The 21,177-nt window shown below is 42.0% G+C and overlaps 1 protein-coding gene across 8 annotated transcripts in view; it reads left to right on the forward strand.

Annotated features, from left to right (window-relative positions):
• The window catches only part of SIPA1L1 (signal induced proliferation associated 1 like 1), a 150,637-nt gene extending 131,794 nt beyond the window's left edge, over positions 1–18,843 (forward strand). For 7 of the 8 annotated variants that reach the window (XM_083606155.1, XM_083606159.1, XM_083606162.1 and 4 more), the window contains 8 exons: positions 2,042–2,487; positions 5,407–5,643; positions 7,167–7,332; positions 11,689–11,911; positions 12,647–12,793; positions 13,487–13,601; positions 14,860–14,941; positions 16,204–18,843. In XM_083606155.1, coding sequence (XP_083462281.1) covers positions 2,042–2,487; positions 5,407–5,643; positions 7,167–7,332; positions 11,689–11,911; positions 12,647–12,793; positions 13,487–13,601; positions 14,860–14,941; positions 16,204–16,347 — 1,560 coding nt within the window. In that variant the 3' untranslated portion in view covers positions 16,348–18,843. The remainder of the gene's footprint in view (positions 1–2,041; positions 2,488–5,406; positions 5,644–7,166; positions 7,333–11,688; positions 11,912–12,646; positions 12,794–13,486; positions 13,602–14,859; positions 14,942–16,203) is intronic. The other variant, XM_083606161.1, reaches the window with a different exon arrangement.
• Positions 18,844–21,177: the final 2,334 nt, after the last annotated feature.

The following is a 21,177-nucleotide window of genomic DNA, read 5'->3' on the forward strand; positions in this document are numbered from 1 at the left end:
TTAGTTGAGATTCCTGCATTGCAGGGGTTTGAAACAGATAACTATTGGGGGTACCTTCCAACTCTACAATTCTGTGATTCTGTGCCCTCACTCCTGCTGCCTTAACTTTTCTTTTGAATATTTCTGCTTGGAGAGATCTGGTTCACATGTCATGGTAATAAACTATGGCTTGCCAAGAATGAGGAGCTTACGAGTGTGTGCTGCTCATTCAATCCTGCATTGCTCTGCCCTTCCTGGAGCCAGGAGAAACAAACCATAAGCTTTGTGTTACATGCAAACAAGCCATGAGCAGTTGCTCTACAAATTTTTGCTTCTGTTCATTGTTTGTTTGGGAAGAAACAAATGTTCTTTCACAAGTGATGCTGAGTCAATGTTCATAGCTGTTTCTCCCAGCTCCAAACAAAATGGCGCAGAGTGGGAGCAACTGAGCAGCGTGTTCTAGCCCACTGCTTGTTCACAGCAAGCCATAACCCATGGCTTACCATGACATGTGAACTGACTCACAGTTTTAGTCCTAAGCTCTTGTGGTATTTGACTGACTAATCCACACTCTCGAAAGTGCACAAACACAACCCTTGTAACAATGTGCAAAGATTGGTGCATTGCCAGATTTCTAAAGGGGAAGGAACTAGACCAAGAACTAGGAATTTCCCCCAAACCATTAAAATCCTTTTTTATTTTAATAGTACATACCATCACACTTTTGCATTTGAAGCTCTCTCGTGCGCTCTCTCTCTCTCTCTCTCTCTCTGTGGCGTAGCGTGGGGGGTGCAGGGGGGGCCGGCCGCACCGGGCGCAACATCTGGGGGTTAGGGCAAATCCACGGGTTAGGGGCGCAAATCCACGGGTTAGGGGCGCAAATCCACGGGTTAGGGGGCACAAATCCACGGGTTAGGGGGCGCAAATTACTTGCCTTGCCCCGGGTGCTGACAACCCACGCTACGCCACTGCTCTCTCTCGCTCTCTCTCTCTCACACACACACACTTTTAACTGTTGCAGACATTTGCCAGTGTAACTTGTTTTATCCATATTCTTCAGCATGGCTTCTTATATACTGAGCTGCTGCTGTCCTAACTCCTTCATTAATCAGTTGCTTTAACTGGCATACAGCTGCCTTGAAGAAAGATGCAAAAGTTTCACTTCAGATGCTGTGAAATGCATAGGATGTTGATTGTTTGGTGTGTTCTGTTCCCCTGATGTCTTGAATGTCTGAATCCAATCTTGGAATCCTTGTGGTTCATTTCACCTGGTTCAGCTCTGAACATGTAGATTTTCATGCTCAGAACTTTCCACTAATGATTTCTTTCTTTCTGACAATATGACAAATTGTTCTGCTTTGTTTGAATATGAATATATTAAACGATGAATTTAAAGTGGACTTACTTGCATTTGAAAGCAAATTGATGGAGAATTATTGTAAAAGTAAAAAGGTAAAGGACCCCTGGGCAGTTAAGTCCAGTCAAAGGCAACTATGGGGTGCGGCAGTCATCTCATTTTCAGGCGGAGGGAGCAAGCATTTGTCTGCAGACAGCTTTCTAGGTCATGTGGCCAGCATGACTAAACTGCTTCTGGTGCAACAGAACACTGTGATGGAAGCCAGAGCGCATGGAAACGCTGTTTACCTTCCCGCCGCAGCAGTACATATTTATCTACTTGCACTGGCATGCTTTTAAACTGCTAGGTTGGCAGGAGATGGGATAGAACAATGGGAGCTCATCCCATCACAGGGATTCGAACCTCCAGCCTTCTGATTGGCAAGCCCAAGAGGCTCAGTGGTTTAGACCACAGCACCACCTGCATCCTGCCTGAAAATTATTGTGGAAATGGCTGTTTCATTTATAAAGTGGTCTGTTGATGGGTGTTTCAGGCTCATAACTCTTGTAGCATAAGTCTTGAGTTCAGCGTTCATGAATTTTGTTTTTGTTAATTTTATATTTGAGCTCATGGATGTTTGGTCTTCAGTACTGTACAGTTATTCCCATTTTATTTTATTTTCTCCCGAAACCTTGAATTTATCTACAATTTCTCTCCTTTTTGCAGTCTGATAGCCACTACTCCAGTCATTCAAGCAGCAACACACTGTCCAGCAATGCATCCAGTGTCCATAGTGAGGAGAAGTGGTATGACAGTGGAGATAGGACTGAGTCAGAGCTGAATAGCTACAACTATCTTCAAGGTACTTCTGCTGACAGTGGCATTGATACCACCTCCTACGGCCCCAGCCATAGCAGCACAGCCTCCCTGGGCCACTCGGCAACATCTCCTCGATCAGGACTTGTAAAAGAGAAAGTGGCACCACTATGGCACAGTTCCAGTGAAGTAGTCTCTATTGCAGACCGGACTTTAGAAAAAGACAGCCACATGATGGACAGGAAGACAGAGTCTTCATTAAGCTTGGACATTCATACCAAAAGCCAACCAGCCTCCAACCCTTTAACAAGAGAGAACAGTGCTTTTAGCCTTAGTGATGCCGTTTCCCATACAAGGTAAATTCTTTAAAATGATGATTGGTGTCTCTAGATCTTTCTAGCAGACATGGGGAGTGAGTGCTATGGATAATGACATACCTGTGATTCTTGGCAGCCCAGCAGTTTGAAAAGAGGCACAATGCGGAGAGTTTGGAAATAGGAAGCAAGTTTAATATTTCCGTATGTGGATGGAGATTGCTTTCCTTTATTGTAGGGGGGTCTTGGAACACATGGGAATCTGGATCTGAGCATGGCAGAAATATACATTATGTTACAGTGTACACAATGTTGCAGATGTACAAGACTTGTGCGAATATGACGCTCTTGATCTCTTAACCATAGCTTCAGTGATTGGAATAGGTTACAGGATTGTCTGTTCTATTTCCTTTCCAGCTCATCTCCTTCCTTCTCTCTGTCCCTCTCTCTCCCTCTCTCCCTCACACACATACACCACATTAAATTTAAGGCTAGTGTATATTATTTTACATCCAGGTATGGGACCTGGATATGTAAAGTCTACAGAATCCTGGGACCTTTCTAAAGGAACTTCAGACTTGCACTACAGAGCTACTGGTTCACACATAATGCTTAAACTATGGTCTATGAGCTGGAATGAGTACAAGCAAAGCCTTAGGCCAGGATTTCCCAAACTTGGGTCTCCAGTTGTTTTCAGACCACAATTTCCATCATCCCTGACCACTGGTCCTGAGAGCTAGGGATGATGGGAGTTGTAGTCCAAAAACAGCAGGATGAGGGAGATAAGATAGATACACAAGCAGCTTCAATTTCACATTAAACTCCAGTGTGGATGAGACCTATGTTTCTAGCATTTATAGAACATGAGAGATGAGGCAAAAATGTGCAGACTGGCTTCTGCTCATTTGTTTTGTGAGAAACTAGCTTTTTAAAAAATTTGGAGTATTAATACACCCACCCAAACCCAGAAATATTCCCATGGATGTCCATGACTTTATCTGGACAAAATGAATAACACTTGTAGAGGTGAGAGGAGGTTCCACTTTGGTTTGATTGTTCTGTTAGAAAGCTAGCTATGACAAGGATAGATGCATCACCTAATAATGTAAATAGCCTTTCCTTAAACATACCAACTTTTTTCAAACAGGATTAGCATTCCTCAACACACCAATTATCTTGTCATTTCTCTATGGATATTAAGATTGCTGCCATTCAAACAGAGTGCTTCTTAATGTAGAAATTTCTATATTTATATCTATACATTAATATCTACTCATATATACTTGTCCTCTTAATTTTATTATCTTAAGAAGCTGACTTGCAGACTGGTGCAGTGTTCGTTGCCTTTTCAACCTAGCCTTTTTTGTGGGAATTTGTCAGTCTGATGACTTCACCCTCTTCAATTGCATGTTGAGAAAAATAGATTCATCACATGGTGATCTGTCTAAATCTTTTCTTCAATTTCTGAAATCTTAGAACTAGCATCTATAGCATTAGACAACCATCCATTTTGTAAAACAGTGATTCACCTCTGGTAAGATCTCTTCTTCCCCCGCTCCCCCATCTTGAATTTTAGATGTAGAGAAGGCCTTAATGTACATTTAAAACACAGGCTTAAACACTGACGGTGTTGCTGAATTTATGTCACCAACACAGTGTTCTGCAGCACAAACACTCAGCATTTGAAATGATGGTTTCTTCAGGCCATTTATCTTTTCCATCATCTTATCTGCTTTTTCTAGGGAATAAATAGGAAACAACATTTGTTGCAAACATTTGTAATATATGGTGGCTTCTGAAATTTATTTAGTTTGCTATATAGTAGGCAAGGTCATTTATCATTGCTGTGTAATGCTAGCATTCTCGAGTAGTTACCAAGTAGTTTAGAACCCTTTAAACAGGACGATGTAAATAATAATAATAATAATAATAATAATAATAATAATAAGGCTGCAATCCTTTTTAAAATCTGGAAGCATGTGTCATTGAACTCATTGGGGCTTGCTTCTGAGCAGACATCTATAGGATTGTTCTGTAAATATTAATAGGACCATTGTTTAAGTGAAGGACATCCAGGAAGCAATGTGTATAATGGGAAAGAGCACTTGCCCGTTTGGAGCTGTGAAAAGATGTAAAACCACCAGGCAGCTTCTCTGTAAACTGGTTAGTGCACTGCAAAGACCTGCCTTCCCAACACAACCTTGGCATGATGTAATGATGCAGAAGAGCTATTCGCTCCCTTACCAATCCCAGTGTTTGAATAGGCAGTATTGGAGTGCATTTCAGTTTGGAAGAACATGCTGTTTCTTAAGATTCACAGAAGAAGCTGGGCAGCTACATTCAGCAAAATCTTTTAGTCCTGGCCTGACCTCAGAGCAACAAAGCAAATCAGTCGGTGGAAAACTGGGAATCTAAGATAACAGCAGAATAAATCAGAATGAGTAATTTCTTAGAGCAGTTTCTCACATTATAGTTTTTGCTCTGGGAAGTCTGCTCTTACGTCCCTTCCATATGGGAATATGTTACCACACAGTGGATTTATGTCTGGATTCTTAAAAGCCAAATGGAGGCTGAATAACATGAGAGTGTCCTAGCGTGCTGTACCAGTCTTGCACATAAAGACACACCAAATCCATCCCACATCACAGTTTTGCTACAGGAACAAACACGATGAGAGAAAACTAGTTAGTCTGCAGAGTCATTTCTCTCTCTTATAAAGTTTGATGCAAGGGATGGATTAGGGATGGGTGGGTCTCCTGATAGGTAACTAAGTTGTGTAGTTAATCTTTCTGTGCCTCTAATTTAACAGGATGAATGATTTGTTTTCCAGCTATGGTGTTTTTGTTTTTTTTAAGGCAGCAAAGGTATCTGCCCAGCATGACAAAATGCAGCTTTGAAATTAATTGCACGTGATGTCAGCATGTACACTTAAGCATTATCTTTGTTATGCTTGTCTCCCAGTACCATGAGTTCCCGACACTCTGCCAGTCCCGTTGTTTTCACCAGTGCCAGAAGTTCACCTAAAGAAGAGCTTCATTCTGCCACTTCACCACAGCTTGCGCCTTCTTTCTCCTCCTCTTCCTCTTCCTCTGGTCCTAGGACTTTCTACCCACGCCAGGGTGCTACTAGCAAGTACTTGATTGGATGGAAAAAACCTGAGGGGACAATAAACTCTGTGGGGTTTATGGATTCCAGAAAGTAAGAGCATTTTTTGTTCTGTTCTGGTGGGTGCTAATTTTCAACATGAAGAGGCTTCTAAAATGTATAGTAATTTGATACATTATGGGCGGAAACTCTTTTAAGGGGTAGTACAGTGATTTAAGCTCTTAAACTCATCTAAGAATTCTATGGAGATTATTAGAGTGTTCAAATAACTGAAGTAAAATGGTTTAATTTAATGAATTTTAAAACTCTTGTTCTATCTCTTCAATTGCACATTTAATCCTATGGCAGGATGTTTTAACTGAACTGAAAAATACCGAAAATTCACCAGTAGTGTTTAGGATCCTCCAAGTGCAGTTTTTAAATGTATTGAGAGAAGGAGCTTTGTTTAGAAAAAGTGACTTTGGTAATAGAAACTGAACTGTCATGGTTAATCAGCAATCCCCCAATGTTGCCTTGGTGTGTCTCAGCCATTTTGTATGGTTACCACCAATCATCTTCTCTCTATGCAGAGATCTTAAATTAGAGTTGAGTCCCATCTCATGTGTGCTAGGATATGGGAAAGGTAAGAAAGAGTGGGAGGGAGCCTGCTATTCCTAATCTTCTCCAAACCACAACATAAAGCACCAGGAGAATCTGTGTCCTGCTGGCCACCCTACTCATCAGAGCTGGTCACTGACCGTATTAAAGATATTTGATTTGATTTGATTTGATTTGAGCTGGTGAGTGGATTTGTGGATAACTCTTACTGGTGAAAAAGAAACTCCCCACCCCCCTGCAAATAATGCCAATAACCCTTCAACTGAGTGCCAGTGGGAATACTGGGGGCCAGTGGGGAGACTGCAACAACAGGGTTTTGCAAATGTGGGCTTTCAAAGATAATCTGAATAGGGTTTTTTTCCTTTTGTACTATTTCAAAAGGGTTTGCCAATTAGGTTTTTAGCTATTGTGGAAAAAGAGCCGCTCTTTTATGCCAAGAACTGGCGCTATGTCGAGAACCGAGATCATAATTGAAGAGTCAGGATGAGGGCTCATGCAGCAGAGTGCCATCATGGGTAAAATGAAAGTAAGGTCAAAGGTTAATCACATTCCAAGTCGTAAAGCATTACAGAGGGGGCAGACTAGGTTACAGATTGACTAAAAAGGGCTTGAATACAGGTAGTAGTGTTCTCAAGAAGGCATGTGGTTGGGATGCTGAAATGGTACTAAGCAAAACCAAAGCAAGGGAATGATAGCAGCAAAGCCTCTTAGACATCTCTTTGATAATCATACAGCTTCACATTAGCCAGTAAGTCTGGTGTCAGTTGCCTTAACTGTGGTTATACTGTGGCGATGCAGTCAGCCTTTCTGCTTTTAGGATGAGCTTCTTATAGAGTTATGGAAAAGCCAATGTACCTAACAGGTTTATTCCTTTAAACAGGCATTCCTATACAACTTTTCTCAGTCCCTCTCCCCATCCAAGTGCCCACCTTCTGTGCAAACATTTTCTCTGAATAACGGGAGGGTGCTGCAAAGGTCTGGGCTTGGATTCCTAAGTGTTTATCTTCCTTCCTTTAAAGGCGTCACCAAAGCGATGGTAATGAAATGGCACATCCTCGGTTGCGCGCATCAGCCAGAGATCTTCGTGCCTCACCAAAGCGAGCATCTAAGTCAAATATCGAGGAAGAGCTGAAGAAGCTAATAGATCTAGACAGCCCGACACCAGAGTCTCAGAAAAACTTTAAGGTAGGTGTTACAGAATGGTATCATCGCCTTCCTGCTGAGAAGAGGATGTCAAGGCCAGCCAGCGGCTGCTGCAGTTGGTGTGAAAGAGCAGGTTTTCCGCGGTCCTGTGACTGCTGAGCTTATCTCTTTTTATGATTAAGTATAAACAACTGTGGGAGTCACGGTGCGCAATAAAAGCTACAACTGTCAGTTACCTTTCCCATACATTAACTTGCATTTCCTGTAAATAATTGATCAGTGGGTTCTGAGTGTACTGGCCAGGATGTTAACTTGATTTGGCCACAGAGATTCCCTTAATTTTCTTGAAGGGCTTCTAATTGCTTTCTCAGACTCGGTTCAAAGGTCTAGTCCTGATCTTACATGGCATGGTAGTAGCGTATCTTAAGAATCACTTTCTCCCAACTGCATTCCTATGTGCCTAGAGATTTGCCAAGGTGTGTCTGCTTTTGCACTCCTCAGGGTGGGTTGAGCCACAAGGAATAGGGCATCTTTTGTGTTTTGTGAAACAAAATCTCCAGAGAAGCCCACCAAGTTTATTCTCATTTGGCCTTAATGGAGTTGCCCTTTTCGGCAACCCTTTCCAAACCCACTGTATTTCTAGAGAATGGATTTATGTGAACTGCTGGTTATTTTTCTTCAATGGCTTTATGTTTATTTGTATATTTCTGAAAAGTGCAAGGTTGAGTAGAACACTAAATCCGAAAGTTTCTGAATATCTGCTAGATTAGAAAATGCTACTGTGGTTCTACACCAGACAGAGTAGGGAAGGAGATGAATGCTTTCTGTTTTAAAGAGCTTTCGTGGTATCTCACATTACAGCATCTTAACAGCATCTCATGGAAACCTTTTACAGCCTGATCTGTACTCAGATGAATGGTACAGAGCTTCTGACAGGGTGTGAATTTTCTTCATGAATTACAACATTGCCACTGGCCTCCTTTGGTTCTTGGGGAGTTTTAGTTAGGGAAGGTTTCAATATACTGCATTAGCAGGTGCCACAATTGCACCTCATAGTTCTGCATGCAGCCTTTTATCAGAAGGAGGTATCAGTTGCTGAAAAGCCACTAGTGCTAATGGAATGTTTTCTTCCAAAGGCCGCCTTCGTTCAGTTGAGTGGCTCTTCCACTTTTCTCTTGAGTAATGGCATGCTTGGAGTGAGCAGAACTTTCTACTGAACCCATGCCTCATTTCGTGAGGGCCAAAATTGCTTCCCAAACTTTAAAACACTTGAAATAAATCCACCCAGAACAATTCCTTAAGGTTTCACCAGAAGTACTAATGACTTAACCATCTTTAAACATCCAATGAATAATCTTGAAGAAAGAGCCTTGATTTCTAAGGCCTCTGTGCTGAAAGCCACTGCTTAACATTTCAAGCTTGTCAGAGACTAAATGGTTTCCACAGCAACCATGCAAAAGAGGGCACTCGCAACTTCTTTCTTTGCTTGTCAAAACCCAAAGAGGCTTATTAAAACTTGTAAGTATGAGGTTCCATATACAGATTATTTTTCAGTGTTGTCTTTGAGGCTGGAGCAAAGGCAAATTGCCACAGGCAAGTATTCCCCCCGCCCAACTGCCTACTGGCATTTTGAGGGGAAAGATGAAAACTTTCTCATGACTCGTCAGACAAGGACTGTTCTCTTTTTGCAAAATTGCTAATCATTTAAATGATTGATTGTCCTAGTAGCTGTTAGTACATGTCTCTTGTGGAGCTCCTCATGATCAATGGAGTCTGCTCTCTCTCAAATTATTTTCCTCATTGAGACGGTAGTCACTAGTTTAAACAAATAACCTGCCAAAATTCATGAATCCTGATACCAGTGTTACTATTACTGCCTATTCTCTTAATTTAAAAAATCCTCTTAGTAGACAAGGGCATTAAGATAGCCCTTCCCTAACTCCTTGAAAGAGTTCATTATGAGCACTTACATTCTCTTTGTTCAAGATTAGCTGTTTTCTGAGGGGACGCTTCTTTCTTTCTTAGCCGCTCTTTTATATCATTTCCTTCACTTTCCTGATGTCAGAAGAAGGGGAGGGGCCGTGCTGCCGAGTCCCTGCAGTGTGACTCCTCTTCTTTTGGCAAAGCGCTTCCAGTCCAAGAGAAGAACTTGTGTTGCAACACCCACTCCGCCGTGTCCTAAAATTGCTAAGGGGAGCACTTTTCACAAATGACCAAAAAAAAAAGGTTTGTGAAGCTCCTTCCCTGCAACTCCCACGTTTGTCTCAGGCACATCTCATCAGGTGGGGATTTTTAAAAATCCAAGTACGCAATGGTCATATCATTCAGAATCTGCAGTGTAAAGTGAGGTCTGGTCCAGAAAGAGTTTCACCTCTTTGATAAGTTGTTTGTCTACCAAGCTTCTGAGTTACCGCCATGCCTGAACAACTATAGAACTTTTGGCAGAAGACATGCAGTAGCAGAGTGGGCTTGCTCTTTCTCTCTCTAAAGATACTCATATGCATTGGTACAGTGGTAGAGTAGCTGCCTTGAGACCCTTGCCTGAAACCCTGGAGACCCACTGCCAGCCATTGAAGACCATACCAAGCTAGATGAACCAATGTTCTTGATTCTATATAAAGCATCTTCCTATGTTTGAGGTCTCTTCTCTGTTCTCCTCCTCTCTTCTCATAAACAAGCCATACAGGAGCAACTCACTTCAGGGATGAGTACTTCTGCCCTGGGGACCAGGTACAGCCCTCCCAGCTAATTTTATGTCCCCCCACCCCAATGGCCCCAGCAATTTTGGCAGCAGTAGAAGGAAATGAGAAAAAGTATGCAGTCACAGCATTGGAGTAGGTAGAGAACTTTTAAACCTCTCTGTGAAGCCCTGAAGGGCATGCAAATTGACCCCTCCCAACCCATCAGATTAATCTTAATGAATGGAGAGGTGGCAATAACTCCCCCAGCAACTAAGGAGGGGAGCTGTGTGTATCTGTCCTGGGTATGGAAGTGAGAAAGTGTTGGTGGCACGCAGCTCTCAGACAAAAGAAGAAGAAGTAGTTTGCCCTACACTATGGCTTTTATCCACAACAGCTCTTGGATAACTTTTGTACATACAAAAATACAGAATGTAAGGATTCAAAAAATTTCCTACAGGAGAAATAATTAATAAGCTTCTGATTTGGAAGCTAATTCTATTTTGGCACATTGCTATCCCACCCTTCTGGTGCCTACACACCACTCAATAATTCCTGCTACAACCTCACTATGCAGCGCTTGCATCCAATCAGTGATGATGATTGAGAGATTTGGGACTGGGGAGATTGGGGAGATAAGGGACTAAGGGAGACCTTGATTTTAGCATTGTTTACCATGCAGATGTAAGAGCCATTCCTTCCACATCTTCTCTGTGTAGAAGGAATATTGCTGAATTGATAGATTCTCTTCAGCACTGTCTTGAAAGTTTATTGTATAATAAAATAGAAAATGCAGGAAGTAGAAGAAATGAGAATTGCCTTTTCTGTCTGAGGGGCCTTCTAGATGATTTTTCTTGTGCAGTAAAGGCACAGATGCCACTCATTTATTGTAGTGGATCCACCAAACAACTTTCACGGGTTAATGATTTCTGTTTCTTGGAGATGTTTACCTAGCACTCTGGCCATAATATTTCATTGTTGAGAAAATCAGCCTCTACAACCCTGCTGCTCTCAGCACCCAACAAACATTGTTTGGTGGAACATGGTTGTGTGAGCACTCAAGTGCAGGAATGTTCAGTGACCCCTTTAAAAAGCAACTAACAGAGAGACAGGCTTACCCTCCAACACACATATCGGTCATAATGAACGTTGTGCTTTCTAAAATGTATTTCATTCTTTGGAGGATGGATGCAGCGCTAGAACATGTATCTCCTTGAAGTTCAGAAAATGTCAAGCAGCCACCAAGCATGCCTGATCGCTTTTTGTTACGTGAGAGCAGGTTATCATGTTATTAGCACAGACAGGAGAATATCACTAAGAATATTGCTTTTACAATTCAGGATAGGCCTTTAGTCCTTTTCGGGACATGCTTACTTAAAATTAGTCCAGTGTACATCCAGATATGTTTTTCCATGTTGTAGCTGTGGGTATAAATGCCTTTGGGATGCAGACACATGTAACCTTTGAATCGGTACAGGTTAACTACAATTTTCTGTGCACCCATTCTGAAAGACCTGAAAGGGACGAAATGTTATCCTGGAACTGGTTCTCACTTTTAAAGGGACATTCTAAAATCACCTTATTATTACATGTTGTTGTCATTAATATGACATCTGACTAGGTTATCCAAGTCACTCTGGGTGGCTTCCAACAAATTAAAAAACACCATGCACTTTTGACATGTACTACTGGCAGTTATCGCTCCTTTCTCTTCTTCCAGTCTCCGTTCCCCAGCACTCCTACCTCAAGGCGTGCGTTGCAGAGGACTCTGTCAGATGAGAGTATTTACAGCAGTCAAAGGGAACACTTCTTCCCCTCGCGAGCTTCTCTTCTAGACCAAGCCCTGCCAAATGATGTCCTTTTCACCAGCACATATCCTTCTCTTCCCAAGTCATTACCATTAAGAAGGCCGTCGTACACGTTAGGAATGAAATCCTTACATGGTGAGTATGCTTCCAACTTCAGCATTATTGTGAAAGTGCCGTGCGTTGATTCAGCCAGCAGCCTGCTCTGTCCTGAGAACTCGGAATAAGCGAGCCTCTTTCACACCAACCATGCTTTTGTGCTTAGAGATGGGTTCAAAGGTATGTTCCTGCCTTATGTAAGCTTGAAACGTGAATATTGCAATGTATTCTGCTTGGTGCTGCCCTTGATGGTTCAAAAGCTACAACTGATATAGAATATAAGACCTGCTTTTGAAGAGGGTGGTCATTACTGGCTTTTTATGCCAGTGCCTCCAGCATCTGCTTGACTCTTCATTGGCTCTGGAGCATAATTTAAGGTGATTGTTTTGGCCTATAAAGCTCTATATGGCTTTATCTTAGACATATCTTAGAAACTTAGACCTATCTTAGACATATCGTAAAACTCTTCCAAGAACAATCTTTAAAATCAGTGGTATGTTCCTGTTTCACCATACCACTGATATGCCAAGTCAGAGCAGCAATGGCACAAAGAATGGCATTCTCAGTGGCTGGACCTATTAGTTTAATCTGGCCTATAATGCTCAGTTACCTTCCTTTTCACATTTGAATAACCTCCATGTGGATCTGAAGCTGTGGAAATTCAAGAAGAAAATTGTTTCTTTAGAATATTCTCTCAGCTGAATTTCAGTGTTGTTAGCTTTTCCTGATTTCTGCTTTTAATTGTGTGTTTGTCTATGTTCTTTGTTGCTTCAGGAGAGTTCTCTGCCTCTGACAGTTCCCTCACAGATATCCAGGATCAGAGAAGGCAGCCCATGCCAGATCCTGGTCTCATGCCTCTGCCCGATTCTGCTTCTGACCTAGACTGGTCAAACTTGGTAGATGCTGCCAAAGCCTTTGAGGGTAGGTCTTGGCAGGTTACTGCTTCAAAAGCTCTTACACCTGCTTTACAAATTTGTTTTAATTTGCCATGTCTTGCATAGGTTTTCCAGCTCTGAAACCCAAGTTTCCTCTTCAGTTGCAATGACAATCTTACGTCACTTAACACTATTCCAGTGTACTTTCTTTTTGCATTTTTGGTGTGCTTCCCATTTTAATATTGTATCTGAAATGCAATAGGTGCTTTGCTGTCAATCAGTGTTTTCAGTTCATCCTTATTTTGATTTGCAAATATCAAGGCTTAAATGTGCAGCCTTTTGCCACAGGGCCAGAAAGACTTTTAAAAAGGAATGTGGACCATTTAGTGATAGAACTAGCATTTTCAGCAGAAAAGGCTCCCGGAGCACCTTATGCATGATCAATTAAAACAGGATTCTTCCTTCAAGGAGGCTTGCAGTCTAGAATACATGACATAAAAAGCAATAAATGAGGAGGAAAGAGGAAAACAAAATCAGACACCACTTCATAAAGTCATTTCTGTAATGATTATCTGAAATGGAAACATTCTCAGGAGAGGATTCCGGTTCGTGACTTTGTTACAGGACATTCTTTTCCTTGTCTTCCTGTTTTGTTTTCATGTGAAAGAAGACTGCTTTCTTCTGCTGCAAAAGAAAAAAATAATTATTTTGTGGCATGTGTTTGTCTGTCTCTCTCCAGTCCAGCGAGCCTCATTTTTTGCCACTAGTGATGAAAACCACAGACCTGTCAGTGTTGCTTCCAACAGTGATCAAACCGAAGACCAGCTTCCTGCTCAGATGAAGCCTTACACTGGGTATGTAAAATGTTAAATGATGCTTGGCAGTTTATTCTAGGGAAGGAGTGAGGAATCTGTGACCATCCAGATGTTCTTTGACTCCAGCTCTCATCAGCCCCAGCCAGCATAGCCAATGACCAAGGATCATGGGTGTTGTGTGTAGGCAGTCCATCAACATCTGGAGGGTCACAGGTTCCCCATCCCTGTTAGAGAGGATGAGTTCAAGCGTTTCAAATAATCATTGTCTGGTTGATGGAGAAGACGACATGTGTAGTATTATCATACAATAGCTATGGCAAGTAGCACGCATTGCTTTAAAACTCTAGAACAGGCCCACCTTTGAGAGAGTCTGCCTATGTTTTTAGATCAGTCTTTCCAGAAGGGGTATTGGAAACACGCAGTTGCTGTCATAGGATGCCAAACCAACCCAAAAGTCTATACAGCTGTTCCAAAACGTCTTGCTAAGGCTTCCCACAGACATAAACCCAGCCAGATGGGCGGGGTATAAATGATAAATTATTATTATTATTATTATTATTATTATTATTATTATTATTATTATTATTATTACAGGTGGACCCTGGTTAGCACTAACCTTGATTTGGTGCCTTAACCTGGTTAACAAGATGCAATAGGTTCAGAGCAAAGGAAATAACTGTTCCACACAGTGCATAATTAACCTGGCAAATTCACTGCTGCAGAATGTTGTGATGTCAACTAGCTTAGATGTCTTTTAAAGAAGGAGAAATGTAGTGCTTGGTATCTGAATGGATCCTTCCTGGTCAGAACCATGAAAAAAGAAAGGGGCATATGCTTTTCTTGGGGAAGGGCTAGGGAGTGGGTGGGTTGATATGCCTATGAGAACCAGCTCCTGAAGACAAACACCTGCGGAGGATGCCCTCCTCCATGGCTTCCAAGAAGTGCCTGATTGGCTGGAATTGGAAATGAAATGTTGGCTTCGATTGACACTTGATCTGTTTCAACAGGGGCCTTGTGTTCTTACTGATTAACATCCTTTACTTACCATGGGTTATATATGCAGATGTAACACTGATTTGTGATTAAGGAAAGCAAACCACTGGTTCTGTCTGCATAAGACAGAGAATGGGGGACTTGGTGCCCTTCAGACATTATTGGAATCCAACTCCCATCATCCCACCATTAGCCACTGGAGCTGATGTGAGTTGGAGTCCAAAGCATTTGGGGGGGGGGTTGGCCCTGGCATAAGGCCACAGAGAAAGTAAACAACTCTGTGTCTGTCTCCTCCTTCCTGCAGTAAAGAATCTCCTCCTTCTCTTGCTTCTAAAGTGAACCAGCTGGAAAGTATGCTGAGAATGTTGCAGGAGGATTTAAAGAAGGTAAATATTTTGACTTAAAGAACTTCTGAGTTATTTCTGTTTAAATGCTAGTCCATGCTAACAGCTCTATGAGCCCTGAACTCGTGCTGTATTTCAAAACAGAGTTGTTAAGAAGCCCTGGAACTAAAACATAAATAGGAGATGAAATCAGAAGGTGTACTTTCTTACAGCCAAACCAAGTACAAAACCCTTCACTTGAAGTGTCACTGGTGCTTTTTGTTTGTCAGGAGTGCAGAAAAAGAACTTGACCCTTTATTCCCCCACCACAACACTCCAAATAAAATCCGCCTTCCACAGCAGCTGTTAGTCTCAGAAGACAAGTGTCTGTGGGAGCTTTCCTCCTAATAGCCACCAAACCAGAGGTGACAGTGGTGGTTTTCATTGAGAGCATGGCAAGAAAAGATAGATTTAAGCCCACATACTGTAATTCTAATGAGAATGGAGAGACCTGTGGCAGTTAAGAATAATTGTATTAATAGAATAGTATAGTGATAATTTGAAAACCCAAGCACTTCTGATGAAGTGTGTGGTTTGGTGTCATATCTTGTTTGAAACACGGAATAACATTGAGTCCTACTGATGGCGGATGAAGAGGAGATCTTGCTTTGCATCGGCCAGTGGTCCATTTCCTGTTTGGCAGAGAGAGGAAGCTTTGGATTTACAAGGGAAAACTCAACAGAATTGATGGCACAAGGATCTAGGGAGAGGGAAAGGAATGTCATCGCAAACACCAGAAAATGTGGAATGCCACAACATCTCAAAACACTGTACAGTGGTACCTCAGGTTAAGTACTTAATTCGTTCCGGAGGTCTGTACTTAACCTGAAACTGTTCTTAACCTGAAGCACCACTTTAGCTAATGGGGCCTCCTGTTGCCGCCACGCCGCCGGAGCATGATTTCTGTTCTCATCCTGAAGCAAAGTTCTTAACCTGAAGCACTATTTCCGGGTTAGCGGAGTCTGTAACCTGAAGCGTATGTAACCTGAGGTACCACTGTATCAGGAAGTCTTTAATGTTTGACGTTTTGTTCTGTTTTTATATTTTGCTGGAAGCTGCCCAGAGTGGTTGGGGAAACCCAGCCAGATGGGCAGAGTAGAAATAATAAAATAAGTAGTAGTTGTAGTAGTAGTAAATTAGAAGGCGGGAAGCCTGGGGAGGTTGGAGAGAACACCTTTTTGATGAAGGTCTGGCCTGGTGATCACTATAGGGTAGGGCTTGTCACATAGAATCCCATCTGAGATGCTTTTGCTCATTCTTCCCAGGAAAAAGAAGACAAAGCCAATCTTCAGGCCGAAGTCCAGCATTTGCGAGAAGACAATTTACGATTACAAGAGGAATCCCAGAATGCCTCTGAGAAACTGAAGAAATTCACGGAATGGGTTTTCAACACAATTGATATGAGCTAAGAACAGCACACATTGAAACAAACACATTGGCAAAAAAAGTGAAATCACCTCTGTAGTGGGACTTTGCTTTAATACCACACTAATCATGACCTTTGAAAGTCCAGTCAGAGCACTTTTACATCTTTCATACTCTGATTACCCTTTTTTTGCATCTCTGCAAGCACCCAGAACTATTGCAGATCAACAATCATTGTCTGCCTTTTGTAGGAAAAAAATAAAAGCAACAAAAAAAGTAATTTTAAAGAAAATAAAAGTTTAACTGCTAAAATGTGAATGTCTTTATTTTTTTGCACATTCTCCTTACCTGTCCTGTACAAAATGACTTGGGAGAGTGGACCAGAATAACTTGTCCATCTGCCTCTATTTATTTCTATTCACTCCTTTGTATCAGTTTCAGATTAATCTGCTTTATTCTTGCTGCTTTGGCAAATATTACAACTTCTAGAAAACTAGAAAGATGTTTGTTTTGCTGCTTCCTTTCTATTGTTTCTGATGTGTTCCACAAGCCAGAGGATGTGAGCTATGTTTTGGGTGTCACCTCAATGATTTGTGCTTGACCATCCTTAGTGCTATCTCCACATACCTTGTATAGAGCCATTTCCCCTAGAGTGTGCACGTGTACAAGTGTGTACAGTGTAGCCAGTGGAGACTTGAGCCATGGCTATGGCAAGTTACCCAATTCCATTTCTGCACATCTCTTTGAATCGGTGGTTGTTGCGCCTTTGTTTTCCAGTGGAAGTGCATGGGCTTCCAGCTACCTAAGGGACAGAAAGGCAGTACAAATTTGATATGCTGAACAGATATCCTTTCTCAGGCTCCTTGAGTGAAGAGAATACTCACTCCTTTTGTAAGAACTGCCTTCTGTGTCTTCCTACCTAGGGACCTTTCTCTTACCAATCCCTTCCTGATAGCATTGCATATTTTACATTTCTTTAATACAGATAGCCCACTCCCGTTGATCTGGAGATTGTGTAATTATGTCCAGTGTGGATTCTAGGTTTGGGGAGCTCTTTGGGCCAGACACTCTTCATCCATGGGTCTCCTCCTCTTCTCCACTCAATGCCTTTCTCTCTCCCTCTGGGCCCAATCTGCACAACTGCCTAGTGGGAAGTAGAGGATGCTACCCTGCTTCCTCGTTTTTGTCTTTTGCTTGCAAACAGTCAGCAACAGCAAGGAAGAAAAGGGCCAGGAAGCAGTGGTCTGTGGGCCTTGACAGGGCCTACTCCTGAGAAAGGAAATGAGCCAAAGCTCTTTCGCCGTGCCCCACCCTAGCAGTGTGACACTTAGCACCCTTATGCAGCACCCCTGAAATTTGCCTTGGAAAGGAGAACGAGACAATACCGACCCCCAGTTTCCATTGGTGGCCTTTTGACAGATAACGTGCTGTACTGTTAAGACTGCACACAACGCCATGTGTGCCTGAATGCTGTTGACCTCAATGGATTTTCATTTTAATAGCTTGCATATTGAGTCTTTAATAGGACACACCAGTGTCGCTGCCCATGTGTTACTTCTTAGCACTCGTACATATCCAAAATAAGGCGAAGCTGTGAAGCAACCGTTGCGAGTTGCGCTCCATGCAGCAGGCGTCTGTCATATAAGTAAATTTTTAATAACTTTGTCATCATTGCCCTAAGTGAAAAGACAATGGGATGGCTCCTTTATTAACATGATCGAAGTCTTCCCTTGATTTTTAGAATCGGGAGAAGGAAGAATCCTTACTCTTGAATCTTTGGCACGTGACTTTTCCATTAGAACTGCCATAAAACGTCGCATCGGCAAGGAATGAAGTCTTAGCATTGGGGGAAGAAACCGGTGTGCCCTGCAGCCTGCCTAAGCTTTGTTTCAAGTGGCATGTGGTAAATCTCATTTGTGACCTTCTCTGCATGCAGCCGTGATACTCTTTCCTATGCACTGTTGCACCTAACGGCAGCAGCCCATGCCTGTCCATTTCATCAACCTTCCTCTCCTTCCCTGTGTTCTAGGCCTCATTCATCACTGGGAGTGTTCTTTACCTTCCATTGAGTCTTCCTGGCCTTCTTTGATACGCATTTTCATAACTCTTAATTAACTGTACAAACCCACATGGTTCGTTCTGACCTACAGCTTCATTTGATGAAAATCCCCTTGGGGTGTTCCCCCCCCCCCTGATAACATTTGGCCATGTGAGAGGATTGGTTTGAGAGTATTTCTGGAGTGCTTTCGCAGAAAGATAGAATGTCTTAGGGTGTTGTTGTTGTTTTTCATCTTCAATAATTTGTATGAAGGAGATCTATATAATGCCTGATGTAATTTGTAAATGGGAAATATTGCTAACATCTCTCAGCATCCTGACTTATTTTTCTTTCTCTTTAGTTTTTATTTTATTTTAAACAGTGGGACTTGGGGCAGACTATTTATTAGAGTTTTGCAACAGAGTTCTTGTATGAAGCCTCTAAAAGGCTACTTGTAAAAAATAATAATCTGACAATAAAATTCATTTTAAAGGCTCTTCTATATACGATATCCTGTTTATTTTCATTCTTTGAGCTTTCCTTACGTAATGATTCCCCACCACATCACCTGCCTAAGAATCCACAAAGACAATGATTAAAAGCTTTTTTAAAAATATATGTGCACAATTCTTTTTTACACACACCATTCCATATCCTTTGTAGTTTCCCTTCTTGCATTTTAGCACACTCCTATCTTTCTTGTAGTAGAAACAAATCCATTAACCGTGGTTTTGCTTTAATTTCCCCTTATACTAGCACTTATAGCATTAAAAGGAAGGCTGATGCTGGTTGCTGTGCAGGGTGGTCCCGGCTACTTTTTTCTGATGCTTTACTTCCTTATAGCAGAGTGCTCATCTGGAGCCAAACTAGATGGGACATTTGTCAATGTAGTGTGCTGGCCAACCATCCCTGGACACTAAAATGTGTGGAAATGCTAAAAAGAGAGTTGGTTCAGAGTGGGAGAGCAGAGCAATCGACCCTAGGGAGCAAGATTCAATTCCCTTCCCCACTTCTCCAGAATGAACTGGGAAGCTCTTGCGGAGCTATGAGGCTTTATGTGTATGCATTGCACCACTTCAGTTGCAACTCCAAACACTCTCTTATAGGGAGCAGGACTGCACTTTAACTTGGGCTTACTTCTCAGAAGACATAGATCCGGCTGACACAATAACTTCTACTGTAGAGACCCGAGCTGCAGTCTTAAAAGTACTTATTCAAGAGTTAGGTTCTTTGAACACAATGTGACTGACTTCTGAGTAAACATACCTGTGTGCTGTAAAGGCACTGAAGGAGATGTTCTTGATTTTGATTATACTGATCACGGTTTTATTTGGGCATGCGGCATCTGGGTGTTTTGTGAAATAGGTGTTTTGGTTTATTGGCACTCTTGGCAATGAAGAATATTAAATCTCATTGTTTGAACTTACACTGTGTTGATGATATTCAGATGTTCCTGTATTAGCTTGTGCCTTTGTTTACTTGCACATTTCTTGAAGTGAGTAATTTCCCTTTAATACAAGTCCCTTTATTACTCATAAAGGAAGCATATTTTAAGTGTACCATGAAATGTTCCTTTCACCTTTTATTTATTTATCAAATCACCATTCCTATGTCAAACGGATGTTGGCTGCAAGTAGCAGCCTTTCTATTTTGGTTGATTTACTATTTAATGCAGGGGGTGACCTTTCATCCTCCAGATGCTGTTGGACTCCACATCCCATCATCCCAAGCTAATATGGCCAATTATTGAGATGATTATAGGCCAGCAACATCCCTTTCCCTGATCTAACTCACGGATTAGCAATGCATTCGCTAGGCAAGGTTTTTTTTTTTTTTAAACCCCACTAGTACATCCGTTCCATACCAGAATACAGTGGTACCTCGGGTTAAGAACTTAATTTGTTCTGGAGGTCCGTTCTTAACCTGAAACTGTTCTTAACCTGAGGTACCACTTTAGCTAATGGGGCCTCCCGCTGCCGCCGCGCCTCTGGAGCACAATTTCTGTTCTCATCCTGAAGCAAAGTTCTTAACCAGAGGTACTATTTTTGGGTTAGCAGAGTCTGTAACTTGAAGCGTCTGTAACCTGAAGTGTCTGTAACCCGAGGTACCACTGTAGGAAATAAATGTTTGGACAAGGGCAGCAGTTACAGAGACATAAATAACAAAACGTGAGTTCATATTCTGTATTTAGAACAATTCATAGCATTTGTCCTTAGGAACTCCTGGCAAATCATCACTGATACCAATGTAGCAGAAAGATAATACCGGTGAGAGAGACCAAGAACCATGATTGACCTGTTGAGGATCTATTGTCTTCTGCTGAGTCTGCCTGCAGTTGATTCAGGGTTGGTGCTGTAGGTGCTCTCATCTTCACACCAACAGAGAGGTTTGGGGAGATTTTTTTGCCTCTTGCTGAATGTGGCAAGGCACCCCTCAATAAGATGTCTTCAGCATCTCAACATAAGGCAGCCCTTGTGAGCTGTTCACCCCTGAGGAGAAATATATGTGCGCTCCTTCTGGGTCTTCGGCTGCCATAGCACGCTCCTCCACCCCAGCAGTTTCTGTCAAAGTTGTATGACAGTAGAACAGACTCCCTTAGAGAGCAGTGGCTCTGCAGTGTTGGAGCTCTTTGAACAGAGGCTGGATGACCACCTGTCTCTCCCATTTTCTGACTTTTAGGGAATTGAAGCACTCTTATTCCCGGTTCATTGAAAGCTGTGAAAACCAATTTCTCACAAGTCATTTATTGTTAACTAAGGGGTTTTTTAGGGAAAGAATTTCACTGATCAATGCAAAAATAAGCATTGAAAAAAACAGTTGCTGAAGTTTCTGTGCA

This window comes from Podarcis filfolensis (assembly GCF_964270895.1).
Source record: "Podarcis filfolensis genome assembly, chromosome: 1".
Lineage (NCBI taxonomy): Eukaryota > Metazoa > Chordata > Lepidosauria > Squamata > Lacertidae > Podarcis > Podarcis filfolensis.